General features: G+C 39.4%; 1 protein-coding gene across 1 annotated transcript in view; it reads left to right on the top strand.

Annotated features, from left to right (window-relative positions):
• Window positions 1–9,505: 9,505 nt before the first annotated feature.
• thsd7ba (thrombospondin, type I, domain containing 7Ba) overlaps window positions 9,506–15,924 on the top strand; it is a 117,182-nt gene continuing 110,763 nt past the window's right edge. The window contains exon 1 of the mRNA XM_035676667.1: window positions 9,506–9,665. Coding sequence (XP_035532560.1) covers window positions 9,506–9,665 — 160 coding nt within the window. The remainder of the gene's footprint in view (window positions 9,666–15,924) is intronic.

Here is a 15,924-nt window from a genome sequence, read left to right as displayed (position 1 = left end):
GACTAAAATGTACACGTTTATTATGCAAAGCCTTTGTTTCAATACATCTGTTATTGTCAGACTACTGGGTGTTGAAAGATCAGTCTATCGTAGTCTAGTCTATTCATAGAAAATAAAACCAGTGAAGGCTTGTTGTTAATTATTAATATTGTATTGGTTTCTGCAAAGAAAGCTACAGTAACTAGTCTTGTGTCAAACTACAATACTACATTTCAAACTCTCTTTCACAAACCTCTTCGTTTCCCAACCTGCTGGAACACTGTGACATTTTTTTTTACACAACCCCAGATTACCACTTTTTTGGTGAAGACTTCACATCGCTGCCACTTATCACAAGAACCAGGCTTTTAATTTCACCCATGGTTCCCTCTCCTCTACCTTTCCCCCCCCTCAATATAATTGACTTTTTGCAGTTTTCAGCCATCTCTGGACATCTTCTGCAGGCTAGGCAGGTATCAACCCCTCCTCTACCCCGCCCACACACACATACACACACGCACACTGATACATACACACGGCTCTCAGTACATTAACAGTTATTTTCCAGAGAGACACTCGTGGCTTCAGGGTCCAGGTGTCTGTGCAGCTGCTGACCCATGTTATCAGCCGGCCTCGGCAACCAGGCCTCCTCAAAATTAATCCTGACGCCGTCACGCCACCCCCCGTGCTCACACTGATGGCTCTCTCTCTGGGCGACAATCCCCTCTGGCCCCTTAGCAGTCGGGACTCAGACACGCTCACCTGCATACCCCCAGCCCCATGAGACGTCCCTATCAATTGAAAAGGGGAGACAGAGTGACCAGGATTACAGCCAGTGCTGCGTTAATTATAAGCTTTTTTAATGAAGGGGAGGTAGAGCCTGGGAGGCCAGGTGGAACAGCCACACAAAACAAATCCGATTATCCAGGAACGGTTTGTTTCTCTTTCAAGCTCTCCATCTCTCTCATTCTGTCTTTTGTGGAATAATTTCCCAGCTCTGCTTCAGAAAGCAGAGACATTTGTTTTTGGTGTCTGTTTCGGCCGCAAATCCTTTTTTGCTCTATTTTGCACATGCTGTCGCAGCTTCTCAAGGGGGTGTAGTTACTTTATTTTCACTGAGGATGAACTACCTGAAACACAACCAATTAAAACCATGCGTGAGGAAGATGACAGATGTCCTTTCACCTAAAGGAACTTAAGCATTTTCCCCTTCTTTCCTCCTGAGATTTGTCATATTCTTATTGAGCATGTTCACGGCAATAAAAATAAAAAGGCTTATCATTTTGCAGCTTTTGTTCTGCTATTGTTCTGCACTAATTTGAAATTCTCTGATACCGCTTTCATGTCTTTGATAAAATATTTATGGCGCGATAAAAATATTCAGTGAGAATTATCTGACTAACAACACAATGCTCTGTGGCTTTGTTTTAGGCATCACATCAATTAGCGTCTTTTTACTCTAAAGGCTATTGATTCGCTTTGAACAGGAAATGTGTGAGCGGGTAAATGGTGCATGAACATCTAGCTATGAAATGAAACACCTTTTGTATTCTTAAAGCAGCTTTGATGCACAGAGGTATTCTCTGTTAAATATCAGGGTCTGTTAACAACAATTTCTATCTTAAAATGCAAGCCTTTCACTGATTGATACTCTGGATTGTTTTGAAAAAACATAGAAGGCTGAGCTGCAATCGATCACACTGAGCACTGATTCTTATTCTGGATTAGACGTTTGATTTTGAGCAGCGTAGCGGGATAGTTTCTATGTAACACAGCTGTGGGCTTCAGCGTTGCCTGATTTAATTTTTCCTTTCATTAGATGTTAATCACTTCCCAAGAAATACTGTAATTGAGATGATTTAGGAATGTGCAGATTGTGACTTAAATTAAAAATACACTTAAGTGTACTGAAGTAAAGATTTCCTCACTGTAATAACATTTGACATAACTAATTTGATTAAGAGATTCACTGCAGCTCATCATAAACATCGTGGTGCCACATTTTTGCCTTTTTCAAATTTACCGTCTGATCACATTTGCTTTGTAATTAATCACTGTAATTCAGCAATCTTCTAAAGAAGAATGTGCTTCCAGGCTAATTCAGTGATTCAATTTCCAATCCAACACAAAGCTATTATTTTATAAGCATTCAAAAACAGAGAAAAAAAGAAAACACAACAACATAGATAGAAGATTTAAAACCTAAATCAAATTCTCCAATTTTGGCAGAAAAAAAGATACTCAGGAGTCGATGGATGGTATCATTTAAGTGATCTTTGTGTAGTGAGGCTGGGTGGGCACGGCTGAGTTAAAATTCTCTCCTGCCGTTATCAATGCTGTGACCCTGTCAGCTTGCTTAACTAGCCATACCACTGCACCTACAGCGCATGGAGGCAGGCAGAAAGAGCCATAATATGTTTGGTGCCACAACGATAAACATGCAGCTGATTGAGTTCACAGTCCTGGCTTCAGGAGCAGCTGCTTGGGCTGCCAGACTGTTTGAGGTGCTGGCAGAGCAGAGATACCTCTCTCATTCAGATAAAGCCACATACAACATCTTAACAGTCTGGGGAAATGATTGTGAATTCCTGGAAGCATTGCAAGAGATATGGCCTGCTTTAGTGATGTGATTATTGGCAAAATTTAGTTGAGTTTGACGTTTGTGAGGTGGAGGGATGGAAAGTGTTTTATGATGTATGGAAAGGTATGAGTCCATGAATACTAACCATTCATATTCATGTTTATTTCGAGACACATTCATATCATCGATGACTGGGAATTCATATACTGATAATATTTTTATATAAATGAATTGTAAGAGAAGGCAACTAGAAATAACTTGACAGATGGTAATGTGCAGTGGATGATGAAGTTCAACATCCACACAAATAAGCAGAACATTTCCACAATATTATGTTACAATACATAACTGTCCTACACTGATATCAGCAAGATATCTAAGTCTTGATCTCCCAAAATGATGCAAGTGGCAGGAAGAAATTTCAACTTTTACTCTGATGCAGTGTTTATACAGGTTTTTGTTAGTAATAGTACAGGTTGTCATTTTAGCATATATTCAACATAAAAATCTTAGCCGGGCAATGTCAAGATTTTGTCAGTTTTTTTTGTACCTACTTGCAGATGTCTCCAACTTTTAAACTTGTTGAGGTTTAAAAAGAAGAAAAAATGTCTTGCAACTACCATACATGTGCAGTGAGATGGTGAAACACTGGAAGGGTAGACACACCACAGAGACAGAGAACACGGCTAAATGCACTCTCTGGAATGGCTATTAAAGTAAACCATTGCATGTGATGTCGAGAAAAAGCTCTGTAGTCGTGTCAAGAGGGCTTTTGGCTGTAGGACTTGGAGGATAGTGCCAAGCCAGGTGATGTAACAAGCTCCTGAAGTAAGGTGCGAAGCATGAGGCAGGTTGAGGTTGAGGTCATCGGAGGCTGGTGGACACTTCTGTCTTTGGGCTGAACTTTATAGAGTGGAGCAGAGAAAGCTACGGAAGACACGTTTGCATGAGGCTGTCAAGAGTGTGGAGAGGAAGGGTTTGAGGGGAGGGGCAAGTAGGGTGTGATTTACATGTCTGCATACTACTTGCAAAAATGTCACTCCTCCTCTAGACGCTATGTCCGAAGCCTCACGCACACACACACACACACACACACACACCCTTATAGTAATGGTTTCTACATGTTCACCCCAAACTCCCAAAGCACATATGTTGAGTCTTCTCTCTGCTGTTGGTTTTTTGCACAGAACTGGGTTGGGTTAAAGATAACTTTTAACTAATGATATGCTAGGCTGGCAGAGGGCTAATATCAACTATCATAGCTAATTATTAATGCATGTCAGGATGCTAATGTTTGGTTCCATGTGAAAAATAACAGCAGACATAAACAGACTCGCTTGCGGCTCGGGAGTTCCAGGGGAACTTAAATGTCTGAACCAAATTTCCTGGCAATCCATCTACTTGTTGGTGGGATATTTCAGTCTTGCCATATTTGTGTTTGTGGTACCTTATCCGCATCCCTACAAAAAAATAGATAGCCTTGGTTCAAGCAATTTATTCTGATTTATTGTCCATGTTTTTCAAGTACACAAGAACAATTACAATCCACTAGATGCAGAAATCTCCAAGAGGTGAGAAAACAGTAAGAGGTAGCACAAGTCACTGACTGTAATAGAAGTCTTATGTTGAGATTGAATAAAGATTAAATGAATTGTTTGTCCCTACCTGAAACTGCATGTTCGCAATAGATTTGGCTCCCTCCACCAGGAACACCTTTCTTCCACCCTATTTGTTGGCTTTTATTTTGTTAGTAGCCAGCCAGAGGAGGAGAAGTGAAGCTACAGAGACAGGCTCATTTTAGCCTCAGTGGAATGGCAAGGCACTTAAAAGCCTTGGGAAATAAGGTCTGGGTTACTGGGATCTAGGTTTTTCAAGACTGTGGCCAGGAAGGTCAATAAGGGAGCTGAGCTTAGAGGTGGGGCCAGTGAGGAAGGGGTTGGGGCTGGATGGGAGACAAGGGCAGGAAGTGTTAATAGAATCAGAGTTTCCTGTGGATGAGCTCTCAGAACAGACTTGGCTGGAGGGTTGACATGTAATCACTGAATGTCATAGGACAGCAAAAAGCCTAGCTGCAACTCTTGTCTTTGATATTGCTGTCAGAATGTGACACAGGCAATGACAAATCTTCACTGTAAGCCTTGCAGTTTCTTGTAAAATTCACAAACAACAACCAACCCTGTGATAAAACCATGCATAAGTGCCATTGCCCTCCCCCTCTGTAACTGCAGCAAGTCTAAATGTGGGAAATATAATAATCCTTTTCCTTATGCACAGAAACTTTCTCTGAGAACTTTCCACTAAGATTAACAGTAGAATGAATAAGACAGATGAATGGATTATAAATCACAGGAAAGTTATACCTCTGGACCACTGATGGTGTATAAAGGGAAAGGACGCTGCCTTCAAGTCATGCATCTTTATGAATCTTCCCTGCTTCTCCACACTGTCATTCATTGCTTTTTTGCTGTTTGTAGCTTTTGCACACCTCTGCAATGCAAGATAGATATCAACAATGCATCATGTGAAATAAATAATCTTGAGAATGTTATTGCGTGTGTCAGAGTTTACTCTGCTGTGGTATCAGCTGTTTTTATCAGTCTCTCTTTTTTTCTTCTCTCTTTGTCTGCCTCTCCCTCAGACCCTATAGCCCAGGCTGACTCTTGTGCCAACCCCAGTAGGAACATCAGTGGGTGGGTACTTGACAGAGCCAGCACCAGGGAGTTAATACCACTCAGTGTTGCTGGAGGTGTGACACAGCCCCAGCCTTCTACACATTGATTCACACAGGATTAAGCCACTGCATGATGCTTCAGGCGGCTGGGCTGGTGCAGCTGATTTACCGTCCCTGTCAGACTTAACGTCTTTGGAGGCCTCCTTTGCCCTGCTCCTGTCCTCTGTGGAAGAACTAGTAAAAAGCATCTGCCACTGCACCAACGAGATCACCTAAAGGGATGACTGGAAGTCATCTTGCTCAGGTACGGTGCATCTTACAGTGTACTTGCGTGTGCTTGCTGATTGTGAGTTGATTATGAGAAAACTTTTTTTCATTTTGGTTTTATTGTAGGTTACAGCTACATTTTATTAATATTAATTGTCAATTGGTTTACAAACTTTTTTCACGATGTAACTAAGACTGAAATGAAATAAAAAGTCACCTTTCACCAAACAGCAGAAATGTTAGATACTGTACTGTAAACGTTGTTGTGAAATACAAACAAATGGACTGATTAACTACATATCCTACTGTTTTAATGCAAATATTCAATGAGCTGCATGCAGTTGTGGACTCACATTATCCTCATTATTTCACAGATGAAAACTACACTAATATGACTTTAGTTTTTGTTGACTAAAACTAACAAAAATCAAATGAATCAAAAATTACAAAAACATATATACATTCAGTCAAAAGGCTAAGACACATTAGTTATTAACATTAGAGAAAGATTGTGGTCAGGAGAAATAAATAATAATAAAATTTGATTAGGGTTAGGCAGCTAAAATACCTTGTTAAGGTCAGGGAAAGATTGTGGTTACATTCTATGAATAGGCAAATGTTAATTGCAGGACTATGAGGGGACTGGAACTCTAGTTTGTTGCATGAAAGGAAAATTAGCTACACACCTATCCACTACCCCGACCTCCTCACCTTTACAATTCCCCTTTACTACAGGTAGGGCACACTTGCTTCTTCCTTTTCAATCAGCGCAGCCTATTTTTTGTACAGTCATGATGAAAAGTCAGAAGAAGATAAACCTTTCTGGAAACGGCAAATACATAGTATGTTTCAGAGATGTCATCATCTGTTCAGCCAACAAAATTGGGAAGTCGTCTTTGTTACAGTCCTGAATAGAATAACGCTGTATCAAAAGAATTCAGGAATAAAATGGAGATGGATAATATTCTCAAATATCAGTCCATACTGTGACAGATGAATGCAGCTGCACCCACAAGCCTGTGATCAAAGGAATACAAAAAACTGTGATGTGCACTGCTTTTCAGATTTTTTCAATGCTGTCAGGGTCATTCCTGCCAATGAAAACATCTGCAAAAATCTGTTTGTTTTGGGTGAGGATGGATTTCTGTTTTTATATTGCCAAACCCAATTAAAAACAATTACATGCACCACAACAAGGAGAAAATACTTGCAGCTGTGTTAACCTGAAAATACTGGATGCAGTACACAAAGAAGAGCACAGGGACATGGGCAGGAATTTAAGCTAAGAATGTGAGGAGAAAATGAACTGGTTGGCTACATAATTGTGTGGAAATCCAAGAGGGTGGCATCTCTGGTAAACGTTCTGGGATCAAATGCCTTTGTTTCCATTCCAGACAGAACTGGCTGTTTGGCTTATTTAAAGAGAGGATGGAAGATCGCATGGTGATTGTTCAGAGCCTTGGCATACCAAATTAGCTTTTGCCACTCATTTGGAAAGATCTAATCAAACATTAATTATTGTGACCACCTGTGAAAGAGAAGGCTGTGGAGTGTTGCTCATCTGTTCCCTTATGGTTGCTGCAGTGTCCTTACTCTCTGAATCCAGTGAGGGAGCCCCGAACAAGGACTACAGGAGACAGAGAAGCAGATTGCATTCCATCAGATCATGGAGTATCTAATAGGATGCACAGCAGCTTCTGAGCCACGCTGCTGTTTGCCAGGTTTTCAGTGGCCACTGAGTGCCTGGCATGATTCCTTTGACCCAGATATTTAGCAGCTTAAGAGCTTTTCTTTTTTAAGATTTTCAGGATAGCCTGTATTCCTCCTCTTCTGACAAGCACAGACTGGATCAGTCCAAGCCTGGGCTGTATGAAAACAATTGCCACTAACTCTTCAAAGTGAGCAACCAGTCATCTTATTTTACAAACCATATCTAACACTATGGTAATCTCAAATGCCTGTCTTCGAAAAACAATACTGGGATGCCTCGGGGTCATGCTTGTTTTCATTGCTTTTCATTTGTTCAAGACCATGTTTTCCAATCAGTTGTGACATGTTCTGTCAGCCTATGGAGAGCGCTGCTTGTCCCATGAATAGTCAAATTAGACTGGCTAGAGGGAGGATGTAATCTGGGTGCAGTCAGGTATAGCTTCCAGAGCAGTGCAGCCCGAGAGGTTGGCTAGTAATCAGCAACCAGAGGTGTCTAATTGGCATATGGCTGTGTAAGTGCCAGACTACTCTGCTCATTCATCCAAATAGAATAAATTCTCTGGTCATCAAAACATGTGAGACAAAGGCAGCTTTAATAAGAAAAAGTTGTGTTATTTAAAGTAGAGAGAACAATCAACTCTATTACTTTTGTTTGGATTGACAGATTTCAAATGATACGCCACACCTTTGCATGTACTGTATGTTGAGGACAGGTACAAACAAAAGCTGTGTATTGAAATGCTAAATCCAGAATTTGTGTTTTCACTGAGTTCATAAGCCTTTGACACAAAGAGATGAACACACTTTTGTCGACTATGGAAAAACACATCAAACCTAGAGGAAAATTGGACAGTCCATCAAAAACTGGGCATCTGGCAGCTCACTTCTGGGCACCAAGCCATCTCCACCCTGCAATTCTTTCTCATTAAACAAATTTTACCCCCACCAAAACACAGCTAAAGCAGCAAAGTCAAAATCTAATTTCCCTGAATGAAGTCAAGCAAAAATAATCTAGCACCCACCGTTTTCACAGACGTACCATGTGTAAATAATCCTAATTCTCAAATGCATGCTGCCTCTCAGTAGTTAATCTACCGTCAGATGCTCTCTATGATACTTATTTATCAAGACAAAATGTACTGTATTGTGGTGATCTGCAACGTTAATAGAAAAAAAAAAGTTTGTTCATTTGTTTGTTGTAGTTATGTCATAAAGCACTTTACGATTAATTTCAGTAGGTAAAAATATGACTTTCCTGTGAAACCCCTCAAACAATACAATAAAAAGCCTCCATCTTATGACAGTTACATCTCCAAAACAAATCTTCAGATAAACTTGCAATAATTGCACCACTTGACACGTGCGTATCACTGATACCAACTTGTGAATATCTTGTGAGTACCTCTCAGTTTGCATAAACTTGTTTTCAGTTGTTTCTGCAACAACTTTTGATGTTGCACAACTCAGGCAATTTAACTGATGCCAAATTATGTGTTACAATTCTAAGTTTTACCATGAATCAAAAAGTGTTTTAGATTTAACGTTGCGTTCCATGACTGCAGAACGACAGAATAACTGCAGGGAGTGCGCTGTGGGATGATAAGCCAATAATAACAAATCTCACAATACCCAAGTGCTACAGTGCAGTAAGATTTGTTTTTGGAAAATGAATCACCACAGTCATGAACACAGTAACATCAGTCTCTCAAAGCATCAGGTGTTACAGATTCAATTCCATATTCATTAATTTTGCTGTTGGTGCAACACAATTAGAGGCCTAGTGAATCCAGGACTAATCCCTAACACTCCTAGGGCATGAATCACAGTGGCAGGAGATAGGAATAAATGAGCTGCAATAAAAAGGTACTAATACCCTGTATTACTCCAAGCTTAAAGTCTCCCCTTCCTTCAATACATGTTTCCACTTCTACCTTGGGATGCAGAGACGCTCAAGCCTCTCTGACTAATTATTTTTGGTCCATGTGGGAGGAGAAGCGGGCATGGTATCACACTTGTGTGCTGGATTTATCAAAATGAAACACTATGATTCATGTGTGAGAGAGCGTTTTGCACTTTGGAAGGTGACACTGAATGTCATGTTTCTGGGCTGGAGGTTTCAGTGGGACATTTTCTACACAGCTGCCTCAGAGTGTCTGAGACCTTCTCCAAATTCCCCATTTTTAAAGAGCTACACACAATCTATTGCTCTGGTTCCTTCGGCCCACGTCTCAGGCCATTTTTATGAGTGAATTACTGATGAATTTCATGTTCTTCCCACAGGAGTAAGAGAGGAAGCAATGGGCTGGACTATGACTCTAAAAGATGACTTTGGGGTCATTGCCTGGACACGGCGAGCTGGGAACTACCTCAGCCTCTTCCTCCTCTTGTCTCTATTTTCCTTATCAGTCCAGTCAGACATTGTGTTTCCTAAGGACCATCATTTCTCATGGAAAGCAGGTAAACTGTTTATTCTTCTTCTTCACTATAAATGTGTGAATCAAAGCCCCTTTTTGACTATTCAAAATGAATCCTTCAGGTCAAATCTCTTTCATCTCTTGAGCGCAATCACTGGATATGGTCAATTATAATTCCACACATTGAGCTATATAGTAGCAATATAGCAGTGTGTCATATATCTTACCATTCAAGTGTGAGGATTTAACAAGACAGACCTCCTTGAACCTGTTATTGTTCATACTGGATATGCATGTGTGAGCCCACACACATACTCCAGTATACATACTATATACACACACAAGAGTGAGACAGTCATTATTAATTCCCATTAAAGGAGAAAAATACTGTACAACTATATTCATTTTCAATGTGACCAGTTCTGTGGGGAAAGTAATCCTCCTCTTTCTGACGCATATTGTTAGGAACATAAACCTCGAGCTGCTATTGGACATCATCAAGCCAGGGGGCCCTTCTGCCTGAGCAGTTAGCAAAATTCTACCTTCTTTCTGACCGTCTACCCATCCCTAGCCCCGTGGTGACAAGCAGGGCTTGGATTGTTACCATAATGATGTGTATGCTGTAGTAACGTGACACGTTAATGAGACATTGGTGCACAGTAAATAATCATGTCCTGGCATGTTCTGTTCAAATTTAAGGCCCCAGTGATGTCTGGTTGACATAGTTTCAATGAGCAGCATACTGCACACACTAAATGCATGTAGCATTTTTTATGTTACAAACACCTTTATATGCATCCATGCAATATTTTATATACAAACATTTATCATATTTGTGAGTGAATCATCTTTGAAAACTGTATTGAAAGCTCATGTCATACCTCACCCCTTTATAAGGGGAATTTGAGGTAATCTCAAGATTCATGCCTCACTCGCTTTGCAAATTCAATTGAAAATGCATTTCCAAAGCAGCTTGAGGAGGAAAACTTGGCCTTCCCACACAAAAGCCCCACTTGCTGTGCGATTAGCACTTTCATTTCTCACTCTGTGGTTGGGTAATGACACTGCCCAAGTGATAAAGAGATTGATTAATTTCACTTGAAAGAGCGCATGTTCAAAAGGGATGTAACCGGGACACCAAGTGTGAGGATTTGACATCCTTGCAGGGCTAAGATGGCTTATGAGTTGTTGCTTAACTGGAAATTACTTTAGAAACAAGAAAGGAAATCTCAAAGTTAACATGCCTAACCTCTGAATATATCCTCCTAATGTCTGTGTTTAACTTTGGGGAAAACTGAGGGACTGTAACAATCGGAATCACAATGCTGAATAGAAAGTCAGTTGTACAATAAAAAGAGCTGTGTTACAGTATGAGGACGTATTTGGTATATTTTGCCTCAAAATGAGCAAACATTGCTCTGGGCCACCATCATATTCACTGTCTCTGCAGGAGCTCCAGGCATTATATCACAAGTCTGAGTATTACGTTCAGGTTGGAAAGTATTGATTTAACTTCCCCGTGCTCTCCATGGACATAATACATTTGAATACTTAATTTGGCTGACAAGCTCCCTTTTAATTTTGGACTTGTCAATGTAGGAAAGATGTGCTCTAAATTATGCACAGCCACCCTATTGTGTGTTTGGTGGGTCTATCTAGGCCAGCAGCATTGTGGGGTAAATCTTTTGTCTGAGCGAGTTCCCAGAGCTGTGGCTAAGCTGGGAGTCTGTGGCTCAAACAGAGAGCTCGAGCCATTTAAGCTTGACCTTCATCAGTGTCTTGGAGAGCAGAATAGAGCACTGAAACACTGCGGCTAATGGGACTATCTTTTAACTCTTAAAAGTGACTGTTCAAAGACAATCTCTTTTAAACAGCCATGCTTGTCCTTTTTAGGGAGGTACACATTTAGCATTAACTCAGAAAAACAGTGTCAGAATAGACTATGAGATGGTAATATCAGTTAAAAACCAACATGTAAGCTTGTAAGGCTTTTTTGGTCCACTATAGAAGGTAGCGATCAGTTGTATTTCTGATATCAAATTATGTGTGAGAAAAAATTCTACAGGAAATATCACAAATGATTAGGACTGGATCATCACACACAACCTTCACAACGCATCAGTGCTGTCGACTGGTACAGCACAGTGATTTGCATTGCTGTGTGTATTCATTTTACTTCTTTACATTACGGTAGTTGTGCTGCTGTAGGTTGCATATAATTAGTTTACGTGTTGAGGAAATGGATTTTGACAAGTAAACGGTTGTATGCTGTACTTTTCTTAAATTTTGTTTTTGAAATTCAAGAGATCATATACAGCGTTGTTAGCTTCAGGATACTGGTATCCTCCAAAACAGGGTGTTTAAATTGGATTTATTTTGACTTCCATAAGCATCTGCGTTTAAACACGACAGAAAGACTCCATGCTCGTCCAGTGTCAGCTTTAGTCTACTGCAGACTGCAGTAAGATCTTCTCTCCCAGGTTTTAATTTGTCATCTTTGAGATGAATATAATTTTTCTCGTTAAAAGGTCTCTAAAATGCTGGGATTCACCTATCAGAAGTAATTTGTGTTTTTTACAGCCTAGTTTAACAAACAGGAATAGAACTGCTTTATTCGTAGATGCAAGAGCTCATCCCAGATGGGGCTGTACGTGCATCAAAGCTTCTTTTTCTCTAAAAAAGAAAAAAAACACCTTTAATTTCTTTTTTTGACGAGGGAATCCAACTAGTTCGGAAAATTGAGGTATCTTTATCTCTGAGGAGAAAAGTGTGATATTTCAACAGAATTTAACAATACACTGGAGACTGTGTACAGTACTAAGACTGCAGAGAGCACTATGATTAAAAGAATGCATTTGTATTTATTTAGTGACTATGTATTTCCTTATTTACATGCTTGTTTCATTCATATTTCTTTATTGGCTATAAAAATAAAATGATATGTGTCGTTGCTTTGATAGACCCTGCCAGGGTTCTCTGGAGGATTGCATAATTAAGCCGTCTGCTGTTCATCAGAATTATGTGGGAATTTTCAGCTAAAGGAATCAGCTGACGGGCAATGATTTTCAAAAGATTGAGAAATCCATAAAGGTTTTCCTTAATGAGAGGGATCTGAGCTCCTGCTGTATTATTCAAAGATCTTAAGGGGCTGAAGCCCCAGGACTCGAACTTTCCTGGGGTCTTGTGACTGTAAGAAAAAAAATAAACCTATATGTGCAGTGATACAGTCATTCAACATTTACATTTCATTTCAGGGTCTGAGTGTATTTATTAGAAATTTCATCACACTGTTGCACCATCAAAGCTAAAATCAAACATCACTGCTGCAGTGAGCTTCTGTTGTTTCTGAAAAATAAGCTCAAAGGAGGCAGTGTGCTAGGATGGAGTCTACCCAGATTTCACATTAAACCAAATGGCACTGAATAATTTACAGCGGGCTGTTTCACTTCATGATGACAAAGAAAAAAAATCACATTAAGCAAATGCAGTTTTTAGCCACTTAGCATCACTGGATAAGCTGTTAGAAGTGGACAATATCTAATTACTCTAATGCTGGCTTCCTCCTGCAGCAAAGGTGCACCGCCCTGTCAGCTGTTACTGTTACAGTCAATATTATACATTGTGGATGATAGAATTGTTTTATAAAAGGAGTCAAAGCTTGTTCTGACGATGGTGGTGGAGGAAAAATCAAGGGCTCTCCATTTCCAACAGGTTCCTTCCTCTTGGGAGCATGACTTTGCATAGTAATTATGATGTATGGTACTGGCCAGGAGGTGTGTTCTTTTGAAATTTCAAACCTTAAATGAAGCAACAGAGAATATGACAAACAATAAATCATAAACTTAGGTCTCAGGCAACCAGTGTTGTAGGTATAGAGACCCTTCACAAAGCCGATCAGCTGGAAATGACAAATGACGTGCTGAATAGAAAACAGGTTATTGTAGGAAATCGTTGACTGTGTTGACTGTACATGCACTGCCATAACTGATTACCCGTGTGGAGCTGAATTCAAATTGAGACTGGCATATCCAAGCCCTAATATGAGCACAGTTTTTTCCTCACTGTGTCTGAAAGTTACAAAGGACATATGGTTCAACTGTGTACACCTTTAGACTTTTTTAGTTATATATCAGTTTGTTTTAGTCTAAGGTTGGATTGAAAAGATCGCAAGAGACGCAAATACGAGTTGCATTCTTTCTTTTCATTTCACTGCATTCCCATCCTAAAGATCCCATGCTGAGCTTTGTCATGGAAATGTCCTGGACAAGTGCACAGTATAAGTCAGCTTAATTCACAAACACATATTTTCCTCTCGATTTCGGCCTTGCATGAACACTAAGCAGGCATTTTTCACACCTCAAAATTTTTTCTGGGGTTTCCCCAGTAGCACACCTCCAGCCTGGGGGCCCTTTGCTGCATGGCATCCCCTCTCTCTTCCCTCCTTTCCTATCTTTCTATTAAAGTAAAAAAGCCAAGAAATATTCTTTTTAAATGCTGTCCAAACTTTATCTGAAAATAGCAGTCTCACATTGAAATATGGAAATGGGAAAAAATATTTCCATAACAATAATGTATTCTTGATCAGAAATGGGAGCAAATTTCGATTGCCTTTAAACCTTCCTTTTGAGTGATTAATATAACACATTACATAACACAGTTTTTGCTGCTATAAAGCAGTGATTTGTTTGTCAGTCGTAGTGCAACAGATCACATGTATTTACAGACCTATGTGTGAACTGCACGTTCATTTTTAACTTCTTTAGTCTGGACAAGCTTTCTTAAGACAATTTACCGCTTGAATACACTGACAATCAAGCACCTGAAACTGCTTTCTTGCTCAGCTGACTGCATCTCAGTGCAATTGTATCCCCTGAGCAAGTCAAGTAACTTGATAACAAAAGAATCTGTACTGTGACCTCCATGTGATGGAAACATAATTTACAGAATGAACAGATGAACCAGTGCAGTACAATTCTCCTCTAACACCACCCATGCAAAGAGTCAACTATCCAGCACTGGACTAAAAAAGGAGTCTTGACCTAAAACACTGAGATCATAGACTGTATATTACCTTTCTTTCAGTTTCCCCAGCAACAAAGATCAACAGAAGACAGATAATTATTTTGTAAATGTGACTGAGTTGAGCGCCTATATGACTTGCATATTCATAATGAAACAATTCAAAGAAAAAAATCAGGAAATGTGTTCATGTTGCACAAAGTTTGCAAGTATTAGAAAATAACATTTTGACTGTCATAAGAAACAATTTCAAATTTTGCACCATCTGCAGCCGTGAGCACAACATAAGCAAGGCTAATGAACAGACAACGTCATCGGGCCCTCAACATCTGCTGCAATCCCAGTGATGGGACGTCCCATCTGGCTATAAAAGATGCTTACCTGAGAAGCACTGTCTGCGTTGGCTTATTTAACTCATCAAGAGTTCTCCATTAAAGGCAAACCGCTGTAAAACAATTTAAGCTGGTTCAATTCAAAAAGCCTCCAAAAGTTGAGGTGACTGAATGTTTTGTGTGTTTGAAAATTCAGTTCTTCATTTGACTCAAATAATTTACAGCCGTGGTTGCTGCTATTGGTAACAGAGTTGGTGACCAGAGGTAAACTAAGACAACATGTGAGGCCACTCAGTGACCTTGTTAAGACACAAGTACACTGGAATCAATTATAACCATGGTATGCAATATTGTTTTCTTTATAATGAAAAGAAGCATTAAAGACATTTAGCAAGTTTCATAAATATATGTGTTCTTCAAACTATAAAACAATGCTGTACAGATCATGTTTCTTAATGAACTTAATTTAATGAGTTGAGTGAACCCTTAGCAGTACTTTCATCCAACTCAAATCATGTTGAGTTAAAACTTGTGTTTATGAGCTCTGATTAGGTCTGAAAAAAAGAACACTAGAAAGTTTAAGTTCAATCAAGTTGAAATTAATAAAAAATTAATTGAACTTGACAAAAGATTAGTTGATTCCACTAAATTTCTGTGTGATGTTTTACATTTAACTGACACAGATCCCCTTCTTTATGTAGCTATTCCAGCCATATATCTTAATCCAGGAAATGTGCAAGTAGCAACTTTTTATGACTATATAAACAGGATACATTTTTTGTGCATTTGTTTGCTCATAGAAGTCATCAGAAATTGTTCTTGCTTTCAAATAGTTCATTATTTAATGATTACATTTAAAAAAATCAAAGTTTCTTTTTCCATCAATGTTTCCCGTAGCTCAGTTGACAGATAACACATTATATGGAATAGCGATAACCTTTTTGTTGTTAT

This window comes from Morone saxatilis, unplaced genomic scaffold (assembly GCF_004916995.1).
Source record: "Morone saxatilis isolate NCDOM2014 unplaced genomic scaffold, NCSU_SB_2.0 Contig5, whole genome shotgun sequence".
NCBI classification, from domain to species: domain Eukaryota; kingdom Metazoa; phylum Chordata; class Actinopteri; family Moronidae; genus Morone; species Morone saxatilis.
This window is presented reverse-complemented; position numbering and strand designations above follow the sequence as displayed.